The 15,874-nt window shown below is 42.6% G+C and overlaps 1 protein-coding gene across 1 annotated transcript; it reads right to left on the bottom strand.

The window, feature by feature from the left end:
* Positions 1 to 2,548: 2,548 nt before the first annotated feature.
* melk (maternal embryonic leucine zipper kinase) lies at positions 2,549 to 11,064 on the bottom strand. Its single transcript, XM_027282690.1, has 18 exons — positions 10,912 to 11,064; positions 10,698 to 10,810; positions 10,526 to 10,611; positions 8,369 to 8,485; positions 8,133 to 8,276; positions 7,961 to 8,029; positions 7,774 to 7,866; positions 7,424 to 7,522; positions 7,184 to 7,252; positions 6,549 to 6,647; positions 6,252 to 6,338; positions 6,038 to 6,169; positions 5,706 to 5,870; positions 5,286 to 5,592; positions 3,985 to 4,081; positions 3,617 to 3,773; positions 3,414 to 3,517; positions 2,549 to 3,318 (listed from the first exon to the last, which is right to left on the bottom strand). Exons 2-18 carry the CDS (start codon positions 10,774 to 10,776, stop codon positions 3,141 to 3,143), a joined length of 2,082 nt encoding a protein of 693 aa, XP_027138491.1. The 5' UTR covers positions 10,777 to 10,810; positions 10,912 to 11,064; the 3' UTR covers positions 2,549 to 3,140.
* Positions 11,065 to 15,874: the final 4,810 nt, after the last annotated feature.

Below are 15,874 nucleotides of genomic sequence, written 5' to 3'. Positions count from 1 at the left end.
GAAAAGGAAGTGATGCGGTTCCCCAACATATGCTGTGCAGACAAGGTAGTAGAATCGTATTTCTGTTGTTTTAACTCTGTTTTTGGTCTCCACCAACTCCTGAGGGGAATATCCAGCTCTTTGGCGGCTAAATGCTCCACTATGTTAAGCAGCTAGTTCCTAACTTTGTTCAGCAGGTGAACTGGAGCTGAAAATGACTTCATCAGAGCGAAAAGACTGAACCAAAAACAGCAAAGTCGTGGGCCAGAAAATCAAAACAATGAGATGAAAGACCCTGAAATGCTCCAAGGAGCCGAGGTGAACCGCAAAGTCTGGTTCTAATGAATCAGGTTAATCCCTGAGTGCGACACGTTCATATACAAACACTCTTGTGATCCATTGTTCATAAAAATCTTGATTAATCTAACAGCCTAACTACATCATTTCTATTTCTTATCCATATTTTGACCTCTGTATTGCAGCACAAGTGACGTGACTCCATGTATTTGCATCAACCTACATTAAAAGGACTTCCATACGGACTTCCATACAAGCTGTCATTAGTCATCTGAGCCTTGTGAAGCCCTGAAAAACAAGAAACATACAGATATGTAGTCAGAAGAACAAAAAGAAATGGATGTGTCACGCAGCTGCCTCACAAAAAAATTGTTGGACCATATCGGCGTAATGGCATTTCTCAAGAAACATAAACTCACATAGGAAAAGCAGAATGAGAGCGAACACCAGCAGGAGCCTCATTTCTCCCTGGAAACAACAAAGGAAACGGTTAAACACCAAAGCTGCTCTAATCTGCTCGAGCAATCCCAACAACTGAACATCTCAACAACTTCATGACAGCACTTCATCATGAACTTTACATCTCCACTTACCCAACACTGCTCCCAAAAGTGTGTCCGCTGTAGGTTTCACACTGCTGTGTGTGTTTGCTGTTTCTCAGAACTCATTAATCCTCCTCAGCACATTGTGCAAGGCGTGCTCATTTATTCTTGATATTTTAATCCAGAGTGGACTCAACAGCACTCAACTTTTTTTCAGCGCCACCTGTTTGAGTGGAGGGACAATGACAAGAACCCTGAGCACAGGATTAAAGCAACATTGTGTAACTTTTCTCTCATAAACTGACAGATTTTAAATGATGTTGATGCTACACTGACTCGTACGGGGTGTGGAGGAATGCTGACTGGGAGCAGAGCCGGTGTTGTGCCAGAACAGGAGCTGGGCAAGTGGGCAATGTAAGTGTTGTGCCAGAACAGGAGCTGGGCAAGTGGGCAATGTAACCGGCCTCAGCAGCTGCTATGGATATTGCAGCTTTGTGAATTATGCCGAGCTGGGCTTCTTGCTGTTGGACTAGTAAGTAATACTGCTATGTCTTGTGTTGTTGACCTTGCTTGGTATCACACTCTGAAAAATACCAGTCTCTACATGTTGCTTTGAGGCTGTTTAAGACCCGTCCTGTGGATTCTGCAAACACTGAGAGGTTGAAGTACAAGGCGCCAAATTTATGATGTAGAACCAAAATAGGAAATAGGAAAGCGAGCAAGAACAACCGAGTTCATGTAGTGGATCTATTGCAAACGGGCCACAAAAGAGGGGAGAGTCTGTCTTCTATGTGAGGAAGGTGACAGCTGTTGTCTACACCACACACACACAAACACAACTCTGATCTTCCAGCCCAGCAGGAGTCATTATCACCATATATAATATGGAGGAGCCTGAGCCAGGATGTTTTTTTTATTATTATTATTAATCTCTCCAACTCCAACCTTCACCTCCGTCTTAAATTATCATCCCACCACCCACCCTCTCTCAGACGCTATTAAGGTTAAACCCCCCTTATCATCCTCTCAACCTGCCATTACCCTTCTCCTCCCTGCTGAGACGCCAAGGAGAACCTGCCACCAATAAATGCCAATCAGACGCAGCGCTGTTGAGACTGTGGCATCTAGTCTTGGAAAGGGAGGAGGTGGAGGACTCTGATATTTTACCCCTTTCAGACGTTGCAGGCAATGATGATCATCATTTAAGTCAGTCATAACAATCACGCTCCTACAGACGTTTCTGCCATAACAATTATCGTCCACCGTTTTGAGCGTCAAAGCTAAAATCACTCATCTTATTTATAAAATTACATGAAAACACAGAATAAAAACTGTTTAGATGATCTAAAGTTTCAATTTCATGGATAAAATACATCTTACGTAAGCTGTGTGTGTGTGTATTACTACTAAAAAATGCTGAACACACATTGACACATTCAACATGTGAGTACAGCTCGCATCCAAAAGTACGTGAAGTGATGAAAACACCGAAGACATCCGACACCTTTCACCACTTGTAAACTGGTGGCAAAATGTTGCTGTCGCCGAGCTAAAACTTTCACCATCAATCTGTGTAACCGAAGAGGAGTGAAGCCAAGGAGACGAACAGAAGGACGATGACAGAGTGTAAAACACGCCACTGCTCCGTCAAACCGCTGAATGAATACATTCAAAGAAAGAAAACATACGATGTCAGGGGAAAGTATAGTCTCCATAAACACAGGCTGCTGTTACATTTAAAACTATTTATTTTGTCCTTTTACACGTCAGTAGAAATCTTACAGACGGTTTAAAAAAAAAACTACAAAAAGCACCGACAAGAAGTGAAAGCAGACGCTTCATACGAGACAAACATGTAAAAACATGATGGAGGGAATGTAAACATGTACATCAAAAAACAATGACAGCTCATTAATAATGTTCTTTATGTTATTCAATTAAGTTTTGCAGCTACAGGGAAGAATAACATTAAGACATAAATATGCTAAGAAGTAGCCAGAAGGTACGCTGTAAATAACACACACACAGACACACAAACAAACACACACACACACACACACACACACACCATGTTCAGCTTATGAAGAGAAGTAAAACAACGATATTCTACATAAAACAAGTGGAGCTGTACACTCATCCTGACATGCAATGCTCATAAATTCTGTGTAACGTGTAGTCTGGGGGATTGCAGGCTGGCCTATGGATCATTTTAAATATTTATTAGGAATAATGAAGGACTGATCATTAATGTGCTGAGACTTCAATCACCGACCTGTCATCCTTCATGTCTCTGACACAAACATGAACATTAAAGTGCATTGTTTAAATACTGGACGCGGAGAGGATGTCTTCCACCAGGTGCTTGTAGACCCAGGCGTCTCCCTTCAGCCTCTGGCGGCGGACCCCGACGACCTCCGGCCTCTGCAGCAGGCACACCTCCAGCTCGAACGCCATGGTTACCTTCCCAAAGTCTCCCCAGGTCTGACACTTCAGGGTGTACCTATAAAGGAAGGAAGGGGCGAGGAAGACGATTAGGATTGGATCAAAGATCTCGGCTGCTGATGAGGAAGGAGGATTTATTTAGTTTTTTTTTACCCTTTCTGTGTGAAGTCGACGTTTTTCTCCGGCAGGATGGAGAGGATCTGGTTAAGGACCTGGTCCGGGTTGGTCTGACTGGTCAGAGTCACGTTGTATTGCGCCTGGTGGGGGGGGGGAAAGACAAACGGGAACGCTGTGATGTGACAACACTGCGACATGCGACACAGAGCGGGCGACGAGTCGGGTCACATCTTTTGTACCTTGATCTTACGCGGGCCATCACGCAGGGCTCGTCTCTTGCTGGGAGTGAGCATGGTGATCACTTTGTCCAGGCCTCTCTCCAGGGAACCGAACATCTTCCCGCCTCTCTTCTTCTTCCCGCTGTCTCCTGTGACAGCCATGTCCAGAGAGCGAGACCTGGAGCGAAACAGGGTCTCTCATTTAATCATTTGATCAGATTTACTTAGAAGTGTACCACTTCTGTCTACAGCCTGTAATCTTATCTTAATCCTCCCTCCTGCTCCATCATTGTCAGTATTTACCCCAGTCTGGTGCCAACTCAATCATTTCTCCTATTTTTGACTCTTTCACCTCAGACCTTCGATCCCGTCCTGCAGGGCCAACTCACCTCCTCTCAGGACTGAATGTGAGGATTTCGACGTTGGGAAACTCCTTGTTCTCTGCTGCCTTCTTCTTATTGTGCTCTTTAGAGGCACTGCCTCCACCTGCAACACACGATACACACAGAAAAAGTGAATATAACCTCATACACGCCGCTTCAGACTAACTATTATTGGGAGTTGTTTTTTGGACAAAATAAGCCATGATTTATAGATTAAACAATCAGTAATGAAAATAATCAGCCTACAAATGTCAACATTTTGATTTGGTGTGCACAAAACAGACAAATTATAATTTTTGAGGTCGGGTTATTGACTTATTGACAACATGGAATAAAATGATTTTTTCAACAAAAGAGGAAAACTGGACGGTGGTTCAACGAGGAAGCGACCAGCAGAGCCCTTTGCCTCTTCTGCATGCAGCTCGCTTGGCTTTGACATTGAAGTTGTGAACACAAAAGCTTTGGTATAAACAGAGAGAAAGCCTGACACACACACACACACATACATACATACATATAGAGAGAGCTAGGCTTTAGTGGCAAGAGAACACATGTCACTACAGCCCACGTGGGACGGTGAGCAGAGGAAAGAGACAGCTACACCTGTCACAGCACACGCCTAGGGACAGACACACACACAGACCACACGTCGTGTGTGTGTGTGTGTGTGTGTGTGTGTGTGTGTGGCAGCAGGTCTGCGCTGTAGCTTAGAGAACAAGAGGCTGTTTAAAAAAAAAAAAAGGTTCAACACCAACCGCGTCAGCCATTGGACGAGTTTATGGAGGGAGCTAATGAGGCCGGACGTCTGAGCAGAGGATTCACTTTGATGAATAATTAAGACTCCATTCATATTAGTGTCCTTCATTTATAGATAAGTGAATAGAATTAGCTCCCTGATAATAAACCCCACCTTTGCGTTGACAGTGATAATAAGTGTGTGTGTGTGTGTCCATTTTTCTGTGGCGCAATGACAGCTAAATCATAGAAATACGAGTGGGCTTTGGAATATAATAATAATATAAAAAAAAAAAACAGGCCCAATAAATGAGTTTATTACCAGAAGACAATTTACTTGCAAATGTGTGGCATGTGGCTGTGGCACTTGTGATTATGAGAGCTGCATGAAGGACAGATAAACGAAAGAGAGAGCAACGTGGAGAAGGGCCAGTTGGCTAATGCAAATAATCTAATGGAGATTGTACTTCAGAGCTCTTGTTTGGCACAAAAAACAATTACAGTATACAAATAAACTGTATAATGAGGTGAAGCCCTGCGTCCTCGTGCCCATTGGTTGAGGCTCTTCTTACCTTTAGGTGTGACTGCGTTGGTTTTAGTGCCGTTGGCGTTTGCGTTCTGATTGGGCGTGGTCAGCACGTTCTTGTTGGGCCGTGAGTTCTTCTTACTGGACACAGGGGTTCGAGGAGGAGGCAACGCGAAGACGTCAACGTCTCTGTCCTGCGTGGCGGCGATGTTCTCCTTGTTCTCCTTGTTCTCGCTGGCCCGTTCGTGGTCTCGGTCCCTCCTTTCCTGGTGCTGGTGCTGAGCCGTCGGTCGCCCCCTCTCTGGGGTCGGGCTGTAGGCGTACCTTTTCTCCGCCGATGGAGATGTCAGCCTCTTTGAGAAACACAAAGAAGAGATAAATGTGGTATGAGTATTGATCTTTGCCACTGCTAACGAGGTTTTAATCCAAACTTAGTGTGTAAGGACATGAAAGACTGCAGAAATACCGTGTCTTTGTTGTTTGCGCATCCATCTGGCTGTCCTCTGACCCTCTGCGGTGTATAGTGTACGTCTGAAACCCACGGGCAGTCGTCAATGTACTCTGAGCAAAAGTCCAGAGAACCCACAATGACGGCGTCCTCGTCCTCGCTGTAGTGAAGGACTTCCCTCGTCTGAAAGCGAGCGAGAAAATAAAGAATGAGCAAGATCCACAACAACAACACTGTGACTGAGAAACAGTGAGTGTGTACGGAAATCACGCAGCTGTAAAGATGGTCAGTCAGTCACCCAGAAAAAAACAGAACAAAGCCTTTTGGGAGTTGTGGTCCCCGAGTCTCACCTGTATTCCCTTGTGCAGCGGCGAGCAGGAGTCCTCACACGCTGCTGGTTCGGGGCGCAGGCGGACAGGTTTGCCCCTCTGCTTCTTTGACAGCAGCAGCAGGTAGGTGGCTGTGGTCTGGTCATAGCGCCACTGTGGGACAAAAAAAACAACAACTGATAATGAACTGATCTGCATAATAAACACTCAAACCTGAGGACAGACAGACACACACCTCCTTGACCAGAGCTATGGTGCTCTCCCTCGAACGCTTCATGTGGACGGCCATCTCGGTGATACAGTCCACGTCTATGTGGCCGAGCTGCAAGAAAAGCACCAGGACAGATGCTTCTTTTAAACATGAGAACGAAAATAATAATGATAATAATAATAAATCTGTTTGAATCGTTCAGTTTCTGCCCACAAACAGTTAAAAGGTTTCGACGACGTTTGTAGTTCTGTTTACATCTTTATGTTTGTATCTGTAATACAATGTTTTCAAGTATGAACGTGTGTGTGTGAGTGTGTGTACCGGCTGCCTGCTGAGCCACTCCACAGGGCTGTTGTAGTCCTTCATCACCCAGGGATGATCCAGCAGCTGACGGACGGTAAGACGTCGCTTGGGGTCCACCTACAGGACACACACGGAAACTACAACTCAACACGCAACTACAACTTCACACCCAGTCCTCCTACAGCGTGTCTACAATATTGTACATCTTCGTACAGACAGATAAAACTATATTCTAATTATTATTGTTACTTTATCATAAACCATAAAGTCGATTTGTAAGATATGCAAAAGCTAACCGAGTTCTACTGTTGTGTAATTTAAAGGTCCAGTGTGTGAGGCCTCAGATTGCAAATGCTCCCCTTCCAAACAGCCCACTCTAGAGTTTGTGTTTGATCTGTCCACTCTGGGCTACTGTACGAATATGTCAGTGCAATATGTCACCTCCGTGTAAGAGGACCTGCATCTCTCTGTAGATTTTCAGTTGATTATACACCAATGAAAACATAATTCAATAAGATTATATTCCATCTCTGCCAATAGAACCTCCTAAATGTTACACACTGGACCTTTAACTGGTAATTCTTCAGAGTAAAAACAGCTAAAAGTGAAAGTACACTAAATAAAAAGAGGAAACAGGGTGACTGATTGCGTACCTGCATCATCTGGTTGAGGAGGAGGATGCTACCCGGAGAGAGCCACCTGGGGTTATCGTATTTACCTCTCTGAAGATATAAAAAGACAAAAATTCATTATTAAACATGAATATACTAAACAACAACAGAAAGAAACGAGACGAGCTCTCTGGTTTTGTCTTAGATTGGAATAGTCCTGCAGTGTGTGTCTGACCATGAGAACACACGACAATCACAGGATGTGCTCGGGAAATGTCTTACCGAAATCTTCCTGTAGAGGACCATGCAGTTGTCGTCGTCAAAGGGCAGGTATCCACAGAGAAGAGCGAACAGCAGCACTCCCATACTCCACACGTCAGCCTGTAGGTTACACACACACACACACACAGAGCACTATTGCAGCCTCAAGCGTAACAGTCGGGATTTCACAGCTCAGTTGCACCGAGTTGTGCACCAGCGAATACGATCAGGACACCATGAAAACGCTGAATTGTGGAACAGGCAAGGGTAATCGTGTCTTTCAGTGGAAAACAAATGCAGGTTTTTGTGGGTTTAAATCAGAGGGAATCTTTAAACTTTAACCCAGACGGCTCACAGCACGCGTCTCTCACCTCTGAACCGATGTACGCTTTTCCTTGGATGAGTTCAGGGGCGGCGTACGCAGGGCTCCCACAGCATGTCATCAGCTCATAGCCCAAACCTCCCTGGGAGAGAGATAACCTCATGATATACATGTACGCATATGTACACATCATGTTTACATGCAGGACTTCAGGACAGGGAAGTGTGGTGATGTACCTTTGGTTTGGCGCACAATCCGAAGTCTATGAGCTTCAAGTTGTGGTCTTCGTCAATCAACAAGTTTTCCTGCGGTTCAAAGAGACAAGCATCGCGGCAGACATTTAAAATGACCATGTACGATATCACAGACACATTTTGTTGCTCTCGTGAAATCTGTGGTTGTTTTTACCGGTTTGAGGTCCCTGTGTGCGTATCCCTGGCTGTGGACGTAGGCCAACGCCGACACAATCTGTCTGAAAAACACTCTGGTCTCCTCCTCTGACAGACGGTCCTTTGCTATGATGTAGTCAAACAGCTCTCCACCTATACAGTACTGGGAGGAGGAGAGAGAGACAGGCAGAGTGTGAGGATGAACATAATAATATCATACTCACACACTCTCTGTGTTTGTGTATGTGTGCTTACCTCCAGCACCATGAAGATCTGGGTGGAGGTCTCTATGACGTGGTAGAGACGACAGACGTGCTGATGGCTCAGGCTCTTCATGGCCTCAATCTCCACCTTCACACGGGGCAGGTCGTCCTGGGGCGACAGACAGTTTGTAACTGATGTCACTTCATTTTTTTAAAAATTATGATTGCATGCAGAAATCACGAATGAGAAGAATAAATGACAAATACTTTTTGATGATGGCAAGTAGCATGAACATATTCTGTCGCCATTTTACAAAAATCTGATGTCCAAATCAGTCCAAGATTAAGAAAAAATGTTATTTTAAGTTCGTATTGTGAAATGTATTGCAAAATAACGAAACAAAAGTTCATTGAATCGATCATAACTTTGTCCTTTAAACATGATTTCGTATACATTAAAACCATGTGGCTTGATTTATCAACATCAGCTGTATCTTCTCAAATTTGTTTCCTATCTTTGAGAACCTTCGTTAGTCAGAAAAAGTAAGCGCTTTAAAGCCTGAGACCCCCAAAACAACGGTACCAGTGATTTGCAACCCTTACTATCCCCAGATGTCAGATGATTTGTCCTTGTTACATATCGTGTAATGTTGTTAATCTGTCATCAGGGGTCAGAAGGGGCAATGAAAATTACTACTACTTTTTTATGTTTTTGTTACAATTATGGCTAAAATATGCCATTTCTAAAAGTTTTTAAAAAAAATATTTGATTTCTCAAAATCATCTTGCGACCCTCTTTTGCTGCCTTGTGACTCCAACCCCCCACTTCAGGAAGCAGAGCTTTAAAAAGGAGCAGTGTGTTAGATTTAGTGGCATCTAGTTGCAGGTTGCAACCCCCTGATCTCACCCTATGGTAATAATATGGTGGTGCAATGCGGTGAGCACCGTGGAAAAGAACCCAATGTGTCTGTAGATATAAAAGACATAACAAAAATAAAATAAAAGTAAATAGAGACCCATAAATATGACACACTGGACCTTTAAGCCTGAATTTAGTTCAGTTATTTTACATTTTACAGACTAAAGACTGCACGCTTTTCACAGATGATGCAGATATTTTAGAGACTATACTGACTAATAAGCTATCAAGCTCCTCTTCTGTGGAACAAACTACCATTCTGGGTTTGGGAGGTAGACACGGTCAACACCTTTAAGAGTAGACTTAAGACTTTCCTTTTTGATAAAGCTTATAGTTAGAGCTGGCTCAGGTCATCCCTTAGTTATGCTGCCATAGGATTAGACTGCCAGGGGACTCCCCCTCCCTCCTCTCCTCTCTCTCTGTCTGTCTCTTTCAGGGTTATGCCTAGTCAGGCACGGTATTGGTTAAAGATGCCATCACATCTCCCGTACAACCAACAAACCAACCAACAACCAACAACCCAACTAATGGACTGTAAATGGACTGTACTATATATAGTCTTCCGACCACTCAAAGCGCTTTTACATTCATACACTGATGGCATTGGCTACCATGCAAGGTGCCAACTGCTCATCAGTTTGAGGATCTAACCATTCATACACATTCACACACCGATGGCGCAGCCTTCGGGAGCAATTTGGGGTTCAGTGTCTTGCCCAAGGACACTTCGACATGCAGACCAGAGGATCGAACCGCCGATCATCTGATTAGTGGACGACCCGCTCTGCCTGTGAGCCACAGCCGCCCTAATCAACAACCAACAACCCAACTAACCAACAAACAACCCAACTAATCAACAACCAACCCAACTAATCAACAACCAACAACCCAACTAACCAACAAACAACCCAACTAATCAACAACCAACCCAACAAACAACCCAACTAATCAATAACCAACAAACCAACCAACAAACTCTGACATTTATTGCATGTCTGTCCGTCCTGGGAGAGGGATCCCTCCTCTGTGGCTCTTCCTGAGGTTTCTTCCACCCTTTTTTCCCTGTTAAAGGTTTTTTGTGGGCAAGTTTTTCCTCACTCGAACCGAGGGTCTAAGGACAGAGGGTGTCACTCCCTGTACAGATTGTAAAGCCTCAGAGGCAAATGTACTTTGTGACTTTGAGCTACATAAATAAATAAAATCTGATTTTTTTAAGTTATCCAGTTCAATGCAAATATGTCCAGCTGGTTCCCCACACCCCTGTCTGGGCATTATGTCTCTCTGACTCACCCCTAGGTCCTTCTTGTTCATGATTTTAATGGCAACCTTCTGTCCCGTCAGGAGGTGTCGACCCAGCTTCACTTTAGCAAAGCCTCCTAAAAAAACACAGGATTCATAACACATGAGAGAGGAAAGAAGCACTTTCTTTTTAATTAAAAAAGCAAGTTATAATGATGTTTACCTGAGCCGATGGTCTCATAAACCTCGTAGTATTTGTAGAGCTCGTCGGCTCCGCGGTGCTCCATCCTTTCCACGGGCATCCTCCCTGCTTCGAGCCGGACGACGGTGAACCTCCTGCGGGACGTTAAAAAACGTTAAAACTACGAAAAACCAACGTCAGAAAAACTAACTAACGAACTGACTGAACGTGGCGCTTCTCCACGTGAAGATTTCACCTGTTTTCACGGTGTATTGTGACGCTGAAGAAGGTCAGATCAGTTAAAGTCCGCTCAGATGTTTTCTTACTCAAGTTTGAATTTCGCACGTTGACGGTGACCTCATTTCCGACATCCGGTTTGTGCTTCTTCCGCCCTCTTGTGGGCAATAACAGTACTGCGGCCATTTAAAAAATAATAAAGTTCACAATGTCACTTTTTTATTATTATTGCATTATACTGAATTTAGTTTTTTTTTTCCATATACACAATAGATAACAAAGAAAGAGCAATAAACATAAATAAAACAGTATCATCAGTCAGGTATTTATACAGCATACACTTCACATGTCAAATAAAATCAAGTCAAATTTTATTTATATAGCCCAAAGTCACAAAGTACATTTTCCTCGGAGAGCTTTACAATCTGTACAAGAAGTGACACCCTCTGTCCTTAGACCAGTGGTTCTTAACCTTGTTGGAGGTACCGAACCCCACTAGTTTCATATGCTCATTCACCGAACCCTTCTTTAGTAAAAAATAAAATATGATTTTTTTTACTGGTGCACAAAATGAACCGTGCATTAACATCACCTTGTTCAAATAACAAAACCAACACAGTGCATGAACTCACAACAACTTACCTCAGTGTGACTTCTGCTGTTGCCTTTGAGAGACCAGTTCAGATATGCGTGGCTTCACCTTGGCAAGTGCCGGTCTCATGTCATTTTCACAGCAAAGTCTGTTCCTTTTCTGGCCTCCTCAAAAAACATTGCTCACCAAAGATATGTTGTAAAAATGGTATAAAAAATTCCAGGGCGGAGGCTCCACGCAACCCTGAGACCCTCACCGAACCCCTAGGGTTCGATCGAACCCAGGTTAAGAACCACTGCCTTAGACCCTCGGTTCGATGTGAGGAAAAACTTGCCCAAAAAAACCTTTTACAGGGAAAAAAAAGGTGGAAGAAACCTCAGGAAGGCCACCGAGAGAGGGAACCTCTCCCAGGACGGACAGGTGCAATAGATGTCACGTGTACAGAACAAATCAACACAAACATATTGTACAATTACAATGAATGAAAATGATTCCATAGCAGTGGAACCTGTGAGAGATAGAGAGACACAGATGCCACGCAGCAGCAAATCATCAACTAACTATAAACTGTAGAAGATATGGAGCCTAATGACAGTAGTAATATGTGTAGTGACGTCATGCAGGCACACACAGCCACGATCCACAGAACCTGCGACGAGAGAGCACGAAACTCTGGGGAAGTTTATAGTAACATGCATTAACATACATTAATGAGCATGTATAACATGTCTTCGTTATGCCATTTTTTTCCATTTTCTATCAGAGACATCTTCCTTCTGTTGTGGAGAAATTGCTGAAGTCAAAGGTCAATGGTGAGGTCAGGAAGGAAGAAAGTGTTCAGGAGCCTCTGATGTCTTATGCTGTATTATTTATTGACGCTTGGCCAAGGAGAATTAGAGACACTCTCAAAGTTCATCAGAAGTGCCTGAGTCGGTCTCACATTCTGCCCCAACTCATCCTGGTGGATCGACTTTAAACCCCAGGATAACACCACAAATATTATACGCCCAGAATTAGTCAAAGAGAATGTTTTTACCCATGGAGGTGTTATTCTCAACACATTCTAGTCTGGAGACACATATGTCTGTTTACGCAGATTGGAACGTCAATGGCAAGCTATTTATTAGCAGTGTTGACACAGACTGGCACCTACTGTTCTCAACCAAAGCCAAACAACTAATACTGCCAAGGACCTCAAAGCCCACACGTGACCTCGTGTACCTAAAGATAGAAAATTCCATAACACATACAACACCCATTTTTTTTCATTTTCTATCAGAGACGTCTTCCTTCAGCCGAAGTTGGTAAGTAATTTTTTCCCATTCAGTATATTTCTAGTCTTTGTTCTATCTATGGTAGGAGATTCAGTCTTGATTCTCCTTGTTCTTCTTTGTCTCTTCTTTGTCAGTCAGTAGTATCTTGATTATATATATCTATCATTTTCAGTTACATTTCCAAGGTACATAGTTTTGCTTTCGTTTGGTATTTCATACCCCAATTTATCTTTAATTGAGGCACCGACGTCATCCCAGAAGGAGCGCAAGCTGGGGCACATCCAGAAAATATGTGCATGGTCAGCTTCTTTGCTCCCACATCCTCGTTAACATGGTTGTTCTGTAGCACTTTGTCTACTTTTTTTTATCTTTGGTGTGATGAAGAAACGGGTCAGATTTTTTCACCCGAAATTCCCTACTGGCTGTTTTTTTAAATTTGCGTTCTACCCTCAATGTAGATCAATATCAACAAGGCCCAGGACCCTCTCAGACACTCACCATCCACCAACCCAGAACCTACATGTTATGTTAACGTAGGGTCTACTGACTCTCTGTTAAGAGAGTTCATTTTTTATTTGTTCTCTCAAGATTTCAAGTTAGTCATGTTGATATTTATTTATGTCTTATCCCGAGATAACAGGATAATTTTCTAGAGAGCTCAAAATAACAACATAATGTGAGATTTCTAGAAAACAAAAGGATAGTCGACTATATTAAATCATTGTAGAAAACATAATTTAGTGCATGATTTAAGTGAGATTTAAGATAAACTAAAATAATACATCACTCAAGAGCTTAAATTAACTTAATTAACAGAAGACAACGGAGGAAATAAAATGTGTGAATATATGACTGCTTAGGGCTTCCGTATAGATGCATTACATAAACACACAACATCTTTTGGACTACTACATTTTGTTAAATATCTTGCACATTCAAAGTATTCTGCATACTGTGAACCTTTGTGTAATACTTTGAACATTCCTGCACAAGCTGTACAGCTCTTTTTAATTTATGTACATATTGTGCATATATTTATATACTTTAGTACTTGATTTTCTATCTTCCTTATATTTTTTTTAACTTTATGTTTGAATACCAAGACAAATTCCTTGGCAAAAAAATACAATAAACCTGAGTCTGATTCTGATAAAGATAGGCTAGACAAAATGTTTTTTAACCAGGAAAGGTGATTAAAAATCTCTTTTTTCAAGGGACTTCTGGCCAGACAGCAGCGCAAACTAATATCAAGTAAATTAAAATAGATACAAAACAAAACAGTATTACAGCACAGAACATCAAACAACAAAAAATGGATTCAAAAGTATTCAAAGATATCAGATCATGGAGTTTTAAAACGTTCTGTAATACATTCCAGTCTGAGGGTGGGGAGTATCCAGCCGCCCTCTCATTGTAAAAGCTGAATCAACACCTCTCTAAAACAAATAGAAAGAATATTATAAACTTTATAAAAGTGGACTGCATTACCTTTAGCCAGATGTAATGAACTGGCAATTGAGTGTATACAAACATTCATAGAGACAATAACAAATTTTGAGGAGCGCTTGGAGAAATTAAGGGAAACATAGCAAATGTAGATGCTTCCATATGTGCACTGCATGATAAATTTAAGCAGTTAACATCCTTTCCTGCTCTGTGATGTGTACGAAAACGCTGGGCAGTATCCCCACTTCATCATGATTTTTGGACTGAGGACCGTGGTGGAAAAAGTATTCAAATTGTTTATATAAGAAATTGAGCAACACCACAACACAGTACTCTATACTCAATTACAAGTCCTACATCTACTGTAGTAGAATAGAAGTATTATCAGAAGAATTACAAGAAGTATTAGAAGTACACATTGTGTGAGAATGACTTGTCAGTGTTATATTATTGTGTATTGTATTATATGAAGTTTTATAACTAGGTTTTGGAACAAAGACCACGCCACAAACTCATCCCATTTCCGCACATAAAGTACATAAGCACACCTTATCCACTCACTTCCTTTTTGACTCCCCCTCAAACCTCCCTCGTCTTTCCCTTTTTCCACTCTTTCTCTTTGATTCGAATACAGGAATACAGGAGCAAAGAAGAGACTCAGAGTCTCGACTCCCTCCTGGTTCCTTCTCCGTTTTCCCGCCACCAGCCGACACTGGTCTGTCTCTGAATTCCTCAATCCATCTACGATCCCGATTTCTCTCTTCATCCCTCGAGCCTCAACCTTCATTCCCCTACTCATCCTACGGTGCATCATCTTGCTTCAATATGCTATAAACCGTCCCGATAACTGTAACATCTCTGTAAAATATTGTATAGTATTTATATATGCTCATGAGGCATAGGGTTGCCTGTGTACCGTATGCATGTAAGGCTGTAGGCCACGAAAGGAAAAGGTCAGAGTGATTTCCTTTCTGGGGCATAGATTGGGCATTTGAGAGTTCAGTGGTGCAAAGAGATTTGGTTGACAGCTGTGGGGGAAGTGACATGGTCAAAAGAGTCATGCTTCATCAGATTATTTTGTTGGACAGTCAGTGGTAGGGGCAGACAGAAAGCTAAGGGAGAGAGAGAGAGAGGTACAGCATGCAGAACTGAACATTGGATGCAGTTATATGCCATGCGGTATAACCATTTGGCTGCATAGCTTCTCTTTTGGCTTCTCCTTCTGCATGTTCCTGACAAGTTGGCAAGTGCATGGGTGGTGTACAACATGAAACCTACAGTATATAGGCCTGAATGCCCCTACAATGAGGCTACTAGTAGCTCTGTTACATTGTGGGAAGCACTTTCCTTGCATGGTATGGATCCACTTAATCCCATAGAGGGAAGTGACGTCAATACATTGATATTCCGAGTGATCACCTTTATCCTGTGATGAAACACGCCATCATCAGTGTGATAATATCTTGGAATATCTTTTGGAAGAATGGCGTTCATCCCTCCAACAGAGTTACAGAGACTTGGAAAGTCTATGCCAATTATCACTGACGCTCTTCTGAGAGGCTCATGGTGGCCAAACGCATTACAAGGACATTTTATTGAATTTTCTCCTGATCTCTTTGCCTCATCATCGCGAAACACACACTGTACAAATAAAACTACCCTTTGTGTAC

The sequence above is a fragment of the Larimichthys crocea genome, chromosome X, assembly GCF_000972845.2.
Source record: "Larimichthys crocea isolate SSNF chromosome X, L_crocea_2.0, whole genome shotgun sequence".
Lineage (NCBI taxonomy): Eukaryota > Metazoa > Chordata > Actinopteri > Sciaenidae > Larimichthys > Larimichthys crocea.
Note: the sequence above shows the minus strand (reverse complement) of the source record. Positions and strands in the feature narration are given on the sequence as shown.